General features: G+C 49.8%; 1 protein-coding gene across 1 annotated transcript in view; it reads left to right on the top strand.

Annotated features, from left to right (window-relative positions):
• LOC140398490 (G protein-activated inward rectifier potassium channel 1-like) overlaps window positions 1-16,447 on the top strand; it is a 71,110-nt gene extending 54,663 nt beyond the window's left edge. The window contains exon 3 of the mRNA XM_072487234.1: window positions 12,465-16,447. Coding sequence (XP_072343335.1) covers window positions 12,465-13,069 — 605 coding nt within the window. The 3' untranslated portion in view covers window positions 13,070-16,447. The remainder of the gene's footprint in view (window positions 1-12,464) is intronic.
• Window positions 16,448-16,875: the final 428 nt, after the last annotated feature.

Below are 16,875 nucleotides of genomic sequence, written 5' to 3'. Positions count from 1 at the left end.
AAGGATGGGTGAGTAAATTTGCAGATGACATTAAAGTCGGTGGAGTTGTGGACAGTGCGGAAGAATGTTACAAGTTACAGAGGGACATAGATAAGCTGCAGCGCTGGGCTGAGAGGTGGCAAATGGAGTTTAATGCAGAAAAGTGTGAGATGATTCATTTTGGAAGGAATAACAGGAAGACAGAGTACTGGGCTAATGGTAAGATTCTTGGTAGTGTGGATGAGCAGAGAGATCTCGGCGTCCATGTACATAGATCCCTGAAAGTTGCCACTCAGGTTGAGAGGGTTGTTAAGAAGGCGTACGGTGTGTTAGCTTTTATTGGTAGAGGGATTGAGTTTCGGAGCCATGAGGTCATGTTGCAGCTGTACAAAACTCTGGTGCGGACGCATTTGGAGTATTGCGTGCAATTCTGGTCGCCGCATTATGGGAAGGATGTGGAAGCATTGGAAAGGGTGCAGAGGAGATTTACCAGAATGTTGCCTGGTATGGAGGGAAGATCTTATGAGGAAAGGCTGAGGGACGTGAGGCTGTTTTCGTTAGCGAGAAGAAGGTTAAGAGGTGACTTAATTGAGGCATACAAGATGAGCAGAGGATTGGATAGGGTGGACAGTGAGAGCACTTTTCCTCGGATGGTGATGTCTAGGACGAAGGGACATAGCTCTAAATTGAGGGGAGATAGATATAGGACAGATGTCAGAGCTAGGTTCTTTACTCCGAGAGTAGTAAGGGTGTGGAATGCCCTGCCTGCATCAGTAGTGGACTCGCCAACACTAAGTGCATTCAAATGGTCATTGGATAGACATATGGACGATAAGGGAATAGTGTAGATGGGCTTTAGAGTGGTTTCACAGGTCGGTGCTGGGTGCTTTGGGTCCGTGGAACACATACAGGCCACCAACACTTAAAATAATGCAACACTATTTTATTAAGTCAGAAACTGTTGAATATACTTTCACTGTGGGTTAACCCGATATTAGATTGAACTAAAGACCTGTGCCTTGTCCTAACCAGTCGATGCATTCAGCACATGGTGAAGATCTGTGCTGAAGGATGTGAGCTCTGTCCTACTAGGAGGCTGCAGCTCGAATGAGCGGGAACTCCTATGCCCCCTGCCTTTATCGTGAGTGTGCCCTAACTGGTGATTGGCTGCGGTGTTGTGTGTGTTGATTGGTCTTGCTGTGTGTCCACCAGTGTGTGTGTATCTGCACCATGATATACTGGTGTATATTATGACACACGTCAGCATGAAAACGATAGTGTTTTACGGCAGGAAAACTGGCGCAAAATGGCCACCAATTCCGTGCTCGGGGGGATGGGGGGGGGCTAGCAGCCAGGCAGCGTAGAGATCCCAGCTCTACCTGCCGATAATGCCAGGTGCATTACGGGTCTGTGGCCGCGCATGCGCACGGCGACTGCCTGCAGCCGCTGCACCCGTGTTTCATGGCGGACGCAGCCTGTGGACCTGGCCCGCAAAAATAGTCCCCCCATTCGGCCTGCTCACACACCCTGGACCGCCCCCCCCCCCCTACAGTGCCCCCATCCCCGAATAATGCCCCCTGCCCGTGGATACGCCCTCCCCCTACTGTGACGCCGCTGGACTGAGTCCGCAGCCGCCACGCTGAGTCCCCAACGCGTGGGACCATGAAAGTCACATGCCGTCGGGAACTCGGCCGGTCGGGGACGGAGCATCCTGGGGCAGGCCTCAGGCCATTGCCTCAGACCGTAGATACGGCGTGCGGCGTACTCCTAGGGTACGCCGCTTTTCAGGGGGTGGAGCATCGCTTAAGCAGCGCCGCCCTCGAGTTTGTCATCATCGGGGATTCTCCGCCCCGTCGTCGAACGCGATTTTGGCGTCAAGGATCGGAGAATCCAGCCCACTGTGTCCATTGGGTGGGTGGAAGAGACAGATTTAAGATAACTGGCAAAAGTACCAGAGGGGAGAAGGGGAGCATTTTCTTCACTCAAGTGAGTTGCCATGATCAGGAATGCACCAATTGAAAAAGTGTGAAAGCAGATTGCACCTTTCAAAAAAATGCTGGCTATATTCTTTGAGAAAATAAGAGGGATTGAGAGCAAGTGCAGTGGAGTGGGACTAATTGAGTAGTTTTTTAAAAAAGAGCTAACACAGGTGGGGTTGGTGAAAACAACTTCTGTGCTTTATGAATCCGTGGGCTTGATTTTTAGTCCCTGACAAGACCAGGATTCAAGGTGAAAAGGAGCAGAAAATAGCCCCAACGTCGACTGGTGTGTCAGTTCCACTGCTCCATCTTACCCTTGACCATTTTGAGGTGGGTGGCAGGGTTTGGGGGGGTGGGGGGGGGGGGGGGGGGGGAGGGGTTGTACAGCAGAACTACCCACACATTTCTCAGCTTATTGTAGCCTTCAGGTTCTCACTGGTGGTGGTTTATGTTCCTTTCGGTGGCCTTTCAGTGACAGAAAGGGGGTTTAGTGCTCCAGGCAGGCCTGGAGACACTTCTCGCATGGGTGTTGCAGAAGCCTCAGGCTGCCCTGCAGAGACCCCCCAACTCTACCCGTGCCACCACCGCTCACCTCCCTCCCCGCTGCCACACGCACAAACACACATGAGTGCATACATGCACACATGCACACACTCACGCACACACACAGTGAATGACCTGGCTGCAAAACCCATACATTAAATTAAACTTGAACAATGTTGAAGAGAAGACACCTCCATTTGGAAACACTCCAGCTTTTACCTATTTTCCACCTTCCCCTTTAAAGTTGAAACGCCTTAGATTAGCCTGAAGATTCAAGGACCCCCGCACCTTTCTTTAATTGGATGATAAGCTTGCCCCTGGCCTTAAGTGGCTGTTCCAAGGAAAATCATGAGTGACCATTTCCCATATAGTGTGGGCTTCTGACCCATATTTCAATATTTCAAATCCTGCTGTGGATTTAGAAGCCCAAAGGCAGATTCTGACCTGTGATTTTATTTACAAATATGGCTTCTCTCAAGCAATTTCTTGGTCAGTAATAGATTGAATATTTTGAAAGTAGAACAGTGTTAGTGGAATAAGGCAAGGGTGCAAATCTATTTAAATGTCTGATGAATCCTCATGGATTAGTCTTGGGTTTAACAGTAACTGTGATTTTCCCACTTGATCATGTTTCTTTAAAGTTCTTCAAATATGCTTCTTATTTTTGAACAAGTACAGGCCAGGCTTGTTAAAGTGTCAGTGAATTGCGTCTGAAATAAAGGCAGATCTCCGTTGCATTAGGTTAGAGATCCCCTTCAAGGAATCATTAGTTTGCTGATTTTTCTTTTTCAAATAAAGCAGATCTGCTGTTGATTCCTAGTATTTTCTGTCTTTATTGAATCCTTCTTTTTGATTTTGCTTATTCTTCTGCTGTTTGTTATGACTACTGCATGCACAAATGTACAAATGTACTTTATGTACAAATGGAAAACTTATAAATAGTTACTGATCTATATGTCAAACACTTTATGGAAAGAGCCTGCAAATCTCTGCTTCACTGCACTTTTAAAGAGGTTTGGCTCATACTGTAATCACACTGGAATGATAGTCTTCTCAATACAAACAGAAGACAAATACACAGCAGGCCTCAGCATCTGAATGACATGTGTGGTAGTATGTATTGGGGGTCATGTGGGACTGGAAGCCCTAATGTCATTGGCTGACAGATCCCGGGTCCTGGTTGGCCGTTGACCTCTAGCTCCGCCCTGAAGGCGGAGTATAAGAAGCCGGAGTCTTCCCCCGCAGGCCAGTTTACTATCGAGCTGCGGGGGATCAGACACGCTTAATAAAGCCTCATCGACTTCACTCTATTCGTCTCACGGAGTCTTTGTGCGCTACAATTTATTAAGCGTGCCTAAAAAGGACGATGGAGCTCAGGATCATTCCGGAATGCCTGAGGATCAGCCCCCACGCAGTGAACGCGGCAGCAGCCTTCAAGCACTGGCAGACTTGCTTCGAGGCCTACCTCAGAACGACCACCGGCCGGGTCACAGAAGACCAAAAACTGCAGGTCCTGCACTCAAGGGTGAGCACGGAGATTTTCTCCCTCATCGAAGACGCGGAGGATTTCCAGACGGCGTTCGCAGCACTGAAAAGTCTCTATGTCCGCCCAGTTAACCAAATCTACGCTCGCTACCAGCTCGCGACGAGACGGCAAGCTCCCGGAGAATCGATGGACGAATTCTACGCCGCGCTGCTGATTTTGGGACGAGCCTGCAGCTGCCCGTCGGTGAACGCAAACGAACACACGGACATGTTAATGCGCGATGCTTTTGTGGCAGGTATGCAATCCTCCCAAATCCGCCAAAGACTTCTAGAAAAAGAGTCGCTAGGACTCTCAGAGGCACGGGCCCTAGCAGCCTCCCTAGACGTGGCCGTGCGTAATACCCGCGCCTACGGCCCTGACCGCGCGGCAGCCCATTGGGCTCCGTACGTACCCGTCGCGACAAACCCACCCCCCCCCGGACACCCCACAGGCTTGCGCGGTCCAAACGCCGAGTCGCACCGGGGGCGCCCGTTGTTATTTCTGCGGCCAGGCGAAACACCCCCGACAGCGCTGCCCGGCCCGCGCAGCTATCTGCAAAAGCTGCGGGAAAAAGGGCCATTATGCGGTTGTGTGCCGGTCCCGCGAGTTCGCCGCTGTCCCGGGAGAACAGGGAGCCCTGCAAGCCGTTTACGCACCCCAACCCCCCCAGCACGCCATGTACGACCCGCAGGCGCAGCCGCTCTGGGTCCCGACCACCGCGGTCCCGGGAGAACAGGGAGCCCTGCACGCCGCTTACGCTCCCCAACCCCCCTCCCCGCAGCCCATGTATGACCCGCCGCCGGCGCTACCGCTTTGGGTCCCGGCCAACACTCTCCACGGAGAGGAGGGAGTTTTGCGCGTCCCTAACGCCCCCCTAACCCCCACCCCGCGCTCCACGCCTGACCTGCCGGCGCCACCTACTTGGGCTCCGACCACCGCTGTCCCCGGTGAGGGAGCTCCGCGCGGTCCTAGCGCTCGCGGTCCTAGCGCTCGCGGTCCTAGTGCTTGCGGTCCTAGCGCTCCCCAGCCCCCCCAGCGCACCATGTGCGACCCACAGACGCCGCCATTTTGGGTCCCGGCCACCACGAGGGGAGGAGGGGCGCCGCCATCTTGGACCGCCCCAGACCTGTACGACGCGTGGGGGCAGCCATTTTGTCCACCCCCGCCGCCATCTTGTGACCCCCCCAGCCACGTGCGATGTATGGGGGCGGCCATTTTGTCCATCCCCGACGCCATCTTGGACGGCAACAACGGACCCCACTCCACTACTACAACCACGTCTCGCTTCAATTACGCTCGATCAAGCTCGGCCCCGGACACTCCAGACGACGACGACAACGGTGCTAATAAACGGCCACGAGACGCCATGCCTAGTCGACTCCGGGAGCACGGAGAGCTTTATACACCCCGACACGGTAAGACGCTGTTCCTTGACCACCTATCCCAGCGCACAAAAGATTTCCCTAGCTGCAGGATCCCACTCCGTACAGATCCAGGGATTCTGCATAGTTACCCTAACGGTGCAGGGGAGGGAGTTCAAAAACTACAAACTAAACGTCCTTCCCCAACTCTGTGCCCCCACCTTGCTGGGATTAGATTTCCAATGCAATCTACAGAGCCTTACGTTCAAATTCGGCGGCCCAATACCCCCACTCACTATCTGCGGCCTCGCAACCCTCAAGGTGCAACCCTCGTCCTTGTTTGCGAACCTCACCCCGGATTGCAAACCCGTCGCCACTAGGAGCAGACGGTACAGCGCCCAGGACCGGACCTTCATTCGGTCCGAAGTCCAGCGGCTACTAAAGGAGGGCATAATCCAGGCCAGCAATAGTCCCTGGAGAGCGCAGGTGGTAGTAGTGAAGACAGGGGAGAAACAAAGGATGGTCATTGACTATAGCCAGACCATCAACAGGTACACACAACTAGACGCGTACCCTCTCCCCCGCATATCCGACATGGTCAACCGGATTGCCCAATATAAAGTCTCCTCCACCGTGGACCTCAAGTCCGCCTACCATCAGCTCCCCATCCGCCCAAGTGACCGCAAGTACACAGCCTTCGAGGCAGACGGGCGATTATACCATTTCCTACGGGTCCCTTTTGGCATCACAAACGGGGTCTCGGTCTTCCAACGGGAGATGGACCGAATGGTTGATCAACATGGGTTGCGGGCCACGTTCCCGTATCTCGACAATGTAACCATCTGCGGCCACGATCAGCAGGACCACGACGCCAACCTCCAAAAATTCCTCCAGACCGCCAAAGCTTTGAACCTCACGTACAACGAGGACAAGTGCGTTTTTAGCACCGATCGGCTAGCCATTCTGGGCTACGTAGTGCGCAATGGGATAATAGGCCCCGACCCCGAACGTATGCGCGCACTCATGGAATTTCCCCTCCCGCACTGCCCAAAAGCCCTGGAACGCTGCCTGGGGTTCTTTTCATACTACGCCCAGTGGGTCCCCCAGTACGCAGACAAGGCCCGCCCCCTAATACAGACCACGACCTTCCCTCTGTCGACAGAGGCTTGCCAGGCCTTCAGCCACATCAAAGCGGATATCGCAAAGGCCACGATGCGTGCCATCGACGAGTCCCTCCCCTTCCAGGTCGAGAGCGACGCGTCCGACGTAGCTCTAGCGGCCACTCTTAACCAAGTGGGCAGACCCGTGGCCTTTTTCTCCCGGACCCTCCACGCCTCAGAAATCCGCCACTCTTCAGTAGAAAAGGAAGCCCAAGCCATAGTGGAAGCTGTGCGACATTGGAGGCATTACCTGGCCGGCAAGAGATTCACTCTCCTCACTGACCAACGCTCGGTAGCCTTCATGTTCGATAATGCACAGCGGGGCAAAATCAAAAACGACAAGATCTTAAGGTGGAGGATCGAGCTCTCCACCTTCAACTATGAGATTTTGTATCGTCCCGGAAAGCTGAACGAGCCGTCCGATGCCCTATCCCGCGGCACATGTGCCAACGCAAAAATTAACCGCCTCCAAACCCTCCACAAGGACCTCTGCCACCCGGGGGTCACTCGGTTTTACCACTTCATCAAGTCCCGCAATCTCCCATACTCTTTAGAGGAGGTCCGTACAGTCACAAGGGACTGCCACATCTGCGCGGAATGCAAGCCGCATTTTTTCAGGCCGGATGGAGCGCACCTGATTAAGGCTTCCCGCCCCTTTGAACGCCTCAGTCTCGATTTCAAAGGGCCCCTCCCCTCCACCGACCGCAACGCATATTTTCTTAATGTGGTGGACGAATACTCCCGCTTCCCTTTTGCCATTCCCTGTTCTGACATGACCGCGGCCACAGTCATTAAAGCCCTGAACAGCATCTTCACACTGTTCGGTTACCCCGCATACGTCCACAGCGACAGGGGGTCCTCTTTCATGAGTGACGAGCTGCGCCAGTTCCTGCTCAGCAAGGGCATAGCCTCAAGCAGGACGACCAGCTACAACCCCCGGGGGAACGGGCAAGTAGAGAGGGAGAATGGCACGGTCTGGAAGGCCGTCCTACTGGCCCTACGGTCCAGGGACCTCCCAGTTTCACGGTGGCAGGAGGTCCTCCCGGACGCTCTCCACTCCATCCAGTCGTTATTATGTACGAGCATTAATCAAACGCCTCATGAGCGTCTCCTTGTTTTCCCTAGGAGGTCCTCCTCTGGAACGTCGCTGCCGACCTGGCTGGCGGCCCCAGGACCCATCCTGCTCCGAAAGCATGTGCGGGCACATAAGGCGGACCCGTTGGTCAAAAGGGTTCACCTCCTCCACGCGATCCCCCAGTACGCCTACGTGGAGTACCCCGACGGCCGACAGGACACGGTCTCCCTGCGGGATCTGGCGCCCGCCGGCAACACGCACACCCCCTGATACCATCAACCCAAACCCCCCCTTCCTGCCACCGCCGCACCCCGCGACCGCCCCCTTCCCAGGAGGATCGGTTCCCCTCCCCTCAGCACCGACAAAGAATAAATCCCAAGCTGAAACCGTAAGGCTCCTGGAGGCGACAACACCGGTACAAGCACCACCACCACCGGGGCCGAGGCGATCGACACGGACGACCAGACCACCTGACCGACTCGTGGCGTCGATCTAAAACTAAATATGGACTTTTCACAAGAACATTTTGCTTTTCTTCCTATACCCTCTGTAAATAGTTGCAACAGGACAAAATTGTACAATACTGTATTGCCATGTGAATGTTTTTTTTCCTCCCAGGACCAGCCCTGTAAACCCTTACCACCATACGAAGCATCACCCCGCCGGGTTCATTTTTGACAAGGGGTGAATGTGGTAGTATGTATTGGGGGTCATGTGGGACTGGAAGCCCTAATGTCATTGGCTGACAGATCCCGGGTCCTGGTTGGCCGTTGACCTCTAGCTCCGCCCTGAAGGCGGAGTATAAGAAGCCGGAGTCTTCCCCCGCAGGCCAGTTTACTATCGAGCTGCGGGGGAACAGACACGCTTAATAAAGCCTCATCGACTTCACTCTATTCGTCTCACGGAGTCTTTGTGCACTACAACATGTTAACCCATTGACAGTACTGAATATAATAAGCTTATTACATATCTGAAACAATGTCTGAGACTTATCAATATTCTGTGTACTCGGTGTCATGATATTCAGGTAAACATCATAGCACAAATATACTGATGGACAGATCAACGGACCAATCAAAACACACATAACACCACAGCCAATCACAGGCAAGAGCATACACAGTACAAAACAGGGAACACGACACGTCCTGAGCATTCCAGCAGGAGACAGCTCAGGGCACAGAGCTCATAGCAAGCCACTCAGACATCCACCATGTGCTGAGTGCCACTACAAGATAGTATTAGGAATAGGTCCACAGATTCTAGGGTTATGATCGAACCTCAGTAACCAGTTTACCACTGTAAATAAATGTTAGTAATAAAACTGAGTTGTACCATTCACAACCGTGTTGGTTCGTCTGTGTAGCAGAGTACCCAATACATCACTCGGGAAGAACTCTCAGTCCACTTTTCACAACTGCAGTTCCTTTCGTCCCTTCTCAGTTTATTTCTTTCCTCTTCAGAACACCAATGAGAAAAATAAACGTATTGATACAATGCCCTTCATGACCTCAGGACTTTTCAAGCGAGGGCGAGGTGAAGAAGGCGGGGGCCTTCATGAATAACCTCAGCCGGTACAGGAATTTAACCCACGCTGTCGGCCTCGCTCTGCATCACGAACCAGCTGAAGTAAAATCACTTTCTGAAATGCAGCAGCCAGTTGGAGGACAGGCAAGAATCCACAAACAGCAGTGTGATGATGGCCAAATAATCTAGTTTTTGTTATGGTGTTGGCTGAGAGAGCAATATTGGCCAAGACACTGGGGAAAAGCTGTCTGCCTCTCTCTTGCAGTAACCTCGTGGGATCTTTTGCACCCACCTGAGAGGACAATTGTGACCCTTGTCAATGCTTTGTTTGATAGTGCTACTGTGAAATGCCTTGGGATATTTTACTAAATTAGAGTTGCAGTATGTGTACAAATTGCTGTTTTCCCACCAAAGTACCAGAAGTGGACTTACAATTTTGGGGCCCCCGCGCTCTCCCTTTTTGCGAGGCTCCCTTGTCACACCCTGATCTCTGGTGACATGGTGGCCCTCCCCCAATGGCATTGAGCCCTGCCCCTAATGGCATTGAGCCGAGCCCACAATGACACCCGGTCAGGTTGCTGACCAGTCGAGCCCTCTCACTCTCAGCCCTGCTGCCTGGCTGGCCTCTGGCTCTGATCAAGCGGCTGCATTTCAGCTGGCCGCTGCTCCCTCATTCCCCGAGGCATGACGCAGGCGCTTGCTTGGCCTTCTTTGCACCTCCCAACTGCTGACCTGCTCACCTCTCGGCTCGCGCGCGGGTGGTCTGGCCTCGAGCCTCAACTCTCGATGGTCATATATGCTCCTGGCTGGCTGCCTGGCCACTGCTGCTGGCCTATCCTGTCTGGTCTCTCGTCTTGCCAAGTTCGGTTGCTGCGCAGCCCAGCCCTCTCAGCTCTGCCTGGTTGGCCTCTGCCTCTGGTCGAGTCGATCCGCTCCTGCTGGCCCACTATTTCCTGAGACAAGACTCCAGTGCTTGCCTGGCCTTTTTTGCACCCCTCAACCATCGATGACTGTGTGTGCTCCTGGCTGGCTACTTAGCCTGTTGACCTCTGTTCTTTTTGGTTGGTTGCCTGCCTGCCTTCCTCAGTCCTGGAGGTCGAGATACATTTAACTGCTCCCCTTGACGGACGTTGGCCAATGCCCCCTCCTCACTTCGCTGAAGGCTCTGCAGGTTCGCACCCCCATTTTAAGTCAGCGACCTCACTTTTGCCTCAGGCTGCCCAACCGATCGATTGCCAGAAACCCGGCTGCTGCTTTTCACCTTTACTCAATAAAAGTTCAGAAACCTCACTCCAATCCAGGAGATCCATGTCTGAACTGCGTCCACAATCTCTCAATGTCTGGCAAACTGTTTTCCCGCTCTAAAGGGGAGTCCATCAATCAGAGCCCAGAGTCTTACCTCCTGATTGGCTCAAGAAATCTGAATGAGCCTATCATCAAATTTAGAACTACCAAGGCTCTGATTGGTGTTCCCACCACAGCAGTCACCTCTCTGTATGGGCCCCCTCTTTGGATGGAGCTTCGCGTTGCAGCACTGTATGCTTCATTGTAAGTCAGCCTCTGGTAAACACTGTCACCTGACCGTACTGCCTCAGTACTATAGTAGAATGGCAGTCTAGAGTTATGTGCTTACGAATGTCTTGAATTCGCATTGGCCAACGTCCGTCAAGGGGAGCAGTTAAATGAATCTCGACCTCCAGGACTGACTCATACAAGAGTGCAACTATTGAGTGATGACTGATACCTGATAAGCAAACGATTTACTGATTTTTTGAAAATTAATTTACAGGATGTGCCCATCTCTGGCTAGGCCAACATTATGGCCATCCCTAGTTGCCCTTGAGAAGGTGTTGGTGAGCTGACTTCTTGAACCCCTGCAGTCCCTGAAGTGTAGTGTTAGGGAAGGAATTCCTGGATTTTTGACTCTGTGACAGTGAAGGAATGGCAATAAATTTCCAAGTCAGGATGGCGAGGATTAAACCCCTGCACATCTTCCACGTTGAAAATCGCTTCATAAGTAGGCGAGTTTTCACTTTGGCAGGTGTATCCCTCTTCAACAATTGTATAATTAACCAAGGAATGGTTGGGTTCATCTGCATGGTAGCATTGTGGATAGCACAATTGCTTCACAGCTCCAGGGTCCCAGGTTCGATTCCGGCTTGGGTCACTGTCTGTGCAGAGTCTGCTCATCCTCCCTGTGTGTGTGTGGGTTTCCTCCGGGTGCTCCGGTTTCCTCCCACAGTCCAAAGATGTGCAGGTTAGGTGGATTGGCCATGATAAATTGCCGTTAGTGTCCAAAATTGCCCTTAGTGTTGGGTGGAGTTACTGGGTTATGGGGATTGGGTGGAGGTGTTGACCTTGGGTAGGGTGCTCTTTCCAAGAGCCGGTGCAGACTCGATGGGCCGAATGGCCTCCTTCTGCACTGTAAATTCTATGGTAATCTATGGTAATCCTTCCCCTAAGAGCTATTTCCTTTCAAAGACCTCACCCAAATTGGTAACTTGCATGGTGGAAGAGTGACCCAATCGCATATCTGTGTCACAAACAAATAAATGGCACTGACCAGCACATCTTCCTCGGCATTAATTATGAACAAAAAAGTAAATGTTTGTTCAGTGTTTTTTTGCGCTTTCCCTGAACCTGTTTTCTCCATCAGGCACTTATCCAATTTCTTCTTAAATATTGTGATTGAATTGGCTTCGTGTATTGTGGGCATGCATTCCATACTCGATTCAGTGTTGTAAAAGTTGCTTTCAATCTCTCTTTTTTGCTTTTAGTTCTAATTCTGAGCATATGCCTCATTATTACTGATTGATCTGCAGGCAGAATTCATCTGTTTACTGTTTACTCTCTCAAATCCTGCCATAATCTTCACCATTCCTCCTGGATTTGTTCTCCAGTAAATATAGTCCACGCTCTTCCATGTCTCTCATCAGTTGCTGTATGCATAATTTGTAAAACATTAAATTCAAGCAGAATTGTGGGTTAAGGCATGGTATTTTCTTACAAATTAAGACAGTATTTATAAATTGAGAGCTGTATCTGACCATCTACCAAGTATGAAGAATTAACTGTTCTCAATCATATAACAAATCTTCTCTGTCTATCAGAAATGTGTTCTCATATTAGGAGCAATAAATAACGAGGCACTTTCAATCATTTATGCTCAGCTATAATAATTATCTTGACACTTATGATTGGCAAATGCATTTTATATTAGCATTTTTTTCTAATTATTATAATTGAGAAAATGGGCTAAATTTGTCAACCGTATACCTATTTAGAAAGCTTTAATTCTGTTATTTTTCTTTGCAGGAATGACATGTCAAGCGAGGACTTCGTATACAGAAGATGAAGTTCTTTGGGGCCATAGATTCCTTCCAGTCATGTCACTGGAAGAAGGTTTTTTTCGTGTTGATTACTCCCAATTTCACTCCACATTTGAGGTCCCCACTTCTCCCTACAGTGTAAAGGAACAGGATGAGAAGCTGTCGCTTTCATCATTCTGTGCCACGCCCTGCATCGGCAACAGCAAGTACAGGAGGGAGAGGATCTTCTCCTTAGACTGTATCAACACCCTGGAGGAAAAGGGCAGCAGGTTACCAGCCAAACTTCAGAAAATGAGCACCGACAAAGAGGAACTGCAGAGGAAAGTCCTGAGGATGACTGCCGATATAGGAGAAAAAACTTGCAGCACCGGGGACCTCCCTCTAAAACTGCAGAGGTTAAGTTCTAACCCTAGCAACCTCGGTGTTGAGGAAAGACTCCCCCTGAAAAGTTTCAAAATCAATTCGGAATCCATCACTCAGTCAACAGGAGATCTTCCACAGAGGGAATACGGCTTGCAACCCACAGGGACACGAATAGAGGACAATTTGCCTGCCAAATTGAGGAAAATGAATTCGGGTCGCTTCGCTTAGAAGCAGACACTATCAAAAACAGCATGTTTCTTTTTAAATATGTGTAAAAATCTGAGGCTTAAGACCTTAACCGCAATGGGTTGTTTTAGGGTATAAATTCTCAGCTGATATTGGCTTTGGTTTGTATAACGAGGTGACTAGGTTGGATTATGAGGAGAGGTTGAATAGACTGGGACTGTACTCATTGGAATTTAAAAGGATGAGGAGGGATCTTATAGAAACATATAAAATTATGAAGGGAATAGATAAGATAGATGTGGGCAGGTTGCTTCCACTGGCGGGTGAAAGCAGAACTAGGCGGCATAGCCTCAAAATAAGGGGAAGTAGATTTAGGACTGAGTTTAGGAGGAACTTCTTCACCCAAAGGGTTGTGAATCTATGGAATTCCTTGCCCAGTGAAGCAGTTGAGGCTCCTTCATTAAATGTTCTTAAGATAAAGATAGATAGCTTTTGAAGAATAAAGGGATTAAGGGTTATGGTGTTCGGGCTGGAAAGTGGAGCTGAGTCCACAAAAGATCAGCCATGATCTCATTGAATGGCGGAGCAGGCTCGAGGGGCCAGATGGCCTACTCCTGCTCCTAGTTCTTATGTTCTTATGACCCTAATGCTTCAGTTACTTAGTTGAGAGTAAATTTGAAAATATGTGTTGAAATGTTGGATTATTAAGGTCGGCCCAAGGTAAAAACAGAATAAGCATTTCTCCTGTTTCTAGAAAGACCCAGTTAAACTCAATTGAAGCAATTTAACTTCAAATTAACTCTTAAAAGTTCTGAATAAAGCCCTTGCTGGAGCGATTTGCATGCTCCAGAAATTAATTCACTGTCTATTATCAGTCAGTTATACTGACTAGTAAAGGGCCAGCGTCAATGTGTTTCCTGGAATGAGTTAGTCCATTGGCCGGGTAGCAATCAGAGCTTAATCTTGGGCTAAGGAGGAGAGAAAAAACAACCAGTCTCCACCCGGTAACTCCTCGGGGTAAAGTTTAACATCCAAAAGTGGATGGGTTGAAGCCATGTCAATTATTAAAAATGTGTAACCTAACCCAATCCTGCCTCAAACCTATCTGATTCCGGGTTTAACAGAATCCAAACATGCTGGGGTGGGTGTGGGGCGGAGGGGGTGGTTGTAGCTAAATGCTCTCAGGAGGCAGGTTGGCATGGCTGACCTCGGGAACTGGGTTTCCGTGGGTTTCCTCCGGGTGCTCTGGTTTCCTCCCACAGTCCAACGGTGTGCAGGTTCGGTGGATTGGCCAAGCTAAATTGCCCATTAGTGTCCAAAGGTTAGGTGGCGTTACAGGGATAGAGTGCTCTTTCGGAGGGTTGGTGCAGACTCGATGGGCCGAATGGCCTCCCTCAGAACTGTTGGGATTCTATGAACTGCACAGCTAAAAGGAGGCGAGGGCAGCTCCAGGGAGAAGGTAATTGTCACGACAGCACTGCTTATCAGCCAGGAGAAGCAGAAATGATTTTGACCCCCATCTCCCAGCTTATCTCGTGCCCACCCCCCCCCCCCCATTCCATCAGATGCCCCCAAAAGAAAGATTTACTGGGCCAAAGATCCTGATCCCCATCATTGTGAATGGGGTCCGCCACCTCAGCTCATAGATGAGTAATACCCCTCCCTCCCTGCCCCAACAACAACCATGAATCTGACCCTATCCATTCCTGTGACCTGCTTCGGGGTCCTCCCCACTCAACTTAGAAGCAAGGCTGCCTTTTGGGTGAGGAAACTGTCAAGCACAAAATATGCAGGTCGTGGCATTAAAACGGCTGGATTTTTAGCACAAATCTCCACTCTTTTAATATCCAGGCCATATTGTTTATGGTGATTCAACTAGTTTCAAGATTCTTTGTGGAATGAAAATAAGTGTCAATGTTAAGGTTTAAATGTCACTGCAGAGTTCATCTTCTCATGACAAACTCCATCTTGTGGTCCTACTTTGGTTTAAACTAGTCAGCTAATTGAAATATTACCTGAAAAGAATTGATAAGGAAACATCAATATTTCACAATGAAATCTAATAAAACATTGATGCTTGCTGCAATGAACAAACATCCATGAAGATTATTCTTTTAAATGTAAAAAAAAATTTTTTTTTTTAGAGTACCCAATTATTTGTTTTCCAATTAAGGGGCAATTTAGCATGGACAATCCACCTAACCTACACATCTTTGGGTTGTGGGGGTGAAACCCACACAGACATGGGCACAATGTGCAAACTCCACACGGACAGTGACCGCGGGCTGGGATTCGAACCGGGGTCCTCAGCGCCGCAGTCCCACTGCTATCCACTGCGCCACATGCTGCCCATATGAAGATTATTCTGAACGTTTGGAAAGCCCTGGTTCAGCCTCAGCTGGAATATTGTGGTCATTTCTGGGCTCCACACTTAGGAAGGATGTCAAGTTCTGAGAAAGGAGAGTTATTCGACTGGTACCAGGGATGAACAATTTGAGTCATGGTGTAGAAAACTAAAGTGGAGGAGTTTAATGAGAGCAGAAAACGCTGGACAACTCAGCAGGTCTGGCAGCGTCTGTGGAGAGAGAGCACAGCTAATGTTTCGAATCTGGATGACCCTTTGCCAAAGCTATGTCAACTTTCAGAAAGAGTCATCCAGACTCGAAACATTAGCTCCATTCTCTCTCCAAAGATGCTCTCAGACCTGTTGAAATTGTCCACTATTTTCTGTTTTTGTTTCAGATTCCAACATCCGCAGTAATATGCTTTTATCTTAAGATTAAGGAGAGATATGATCGTGGTCTGCAAAATCAGGAAGGGCTTTGAATAACTGAGGAATATTTTCCAGAGGCAAAATGATCAGTATCAAGAGTACTTCGATTAAAAGTAAGACCCAGAGGCGACACGAGGAAAACATTCTTTAAGGAGTGAGTTATTATGATCGGGTAGATAGCGTCAGTAAGACTGCTAGAAGCAGATTTAATAATAACAGTCTGAATGGAATTGTATGATCACTTGAAGGGGGAGAACCGTGCTGTTATTTGCAAGTAGCAGGCAAGAGGGGTTATTTGGATAGCTTGTTCAAAGGTCTATTATTGATAGAGTGAACACAATAGCTTTCTTCTGTTCTTTTTTAAAATTCGCTGATCGCTGGTTAGGCCAGCATTTATTGCCCATCCCTAATTGCCCTTGAGATGGTGGTGGTGAGATGCCTTCTTGAACCGCTGCAGTCCTAGAGGGGCAGGTACACCCAATGTGCCTTTCGGGAGAGAGTTCCAGGATGTTGTCCTAGTGACAGTGAAGGAACGGTGTTATATTTCCAAGTCAGGGTAGCGAGTGATTATACCATTTAACAATTCAATGACATTTGTGGATGGGTGTCAGATCAGGCTCAGCTGTGATGCACTCAGTAAACAAATAGCTGTCCAGCATTCACTATCCACTGGCATGATCCCCCCCCCCCCCCCCCCCCCCCGGGGCAGTGGTGGGGTCTCTTGGTCCCACCGATGTCAATGCCATTTTGTGTGGCTCCCAGGGAACCCGCTGCGGGGGAGGGGGGTTGGTTGCCACCATCGGTGCGACCGGAAGATCCCGCCAGATGGAAAGGCTGGAAAATTCGGCCCTACGTTTCTCCACACAGAAAGGCCACCCACCTGTAAGCTGCAAATGAGAGTCTTCAACTCCAGTGAATTGTAAAGCTGCACTGCAGGAGAGAAACAGGCAAAGTGAGAGGAAAACAGTTTTTCTAATTCTTTCTGACATGAAAAATTGTCCTTAGTGAAACAAGGCAACCTGAATCAGGAATCCAGCTGTGTATTTTAGCTACAAAATAATGAATCCATTACTTT

This window comes from Scyliorhinus torazame, chromosome 21, assembly GCF_047496885.1.
Source record: "Scyliorhinus torazame isolate Kashiwa2021f chromosome 21, sScyTor2.1, whole genome shotgun sequence".
Lineage (NCBI taxonomy): Eukaryota > Metazoa > Chordata > Chondrichthyes > Carcharhiniformes > Scyliorhinidae > Scyliorhinus > Scyliorhinus torazame.
The sequence above is the reverse complement of the archived record's forward strand: the minus strand, read 5'-3'. Positions and strand labels throughout refer to the sequence as shown.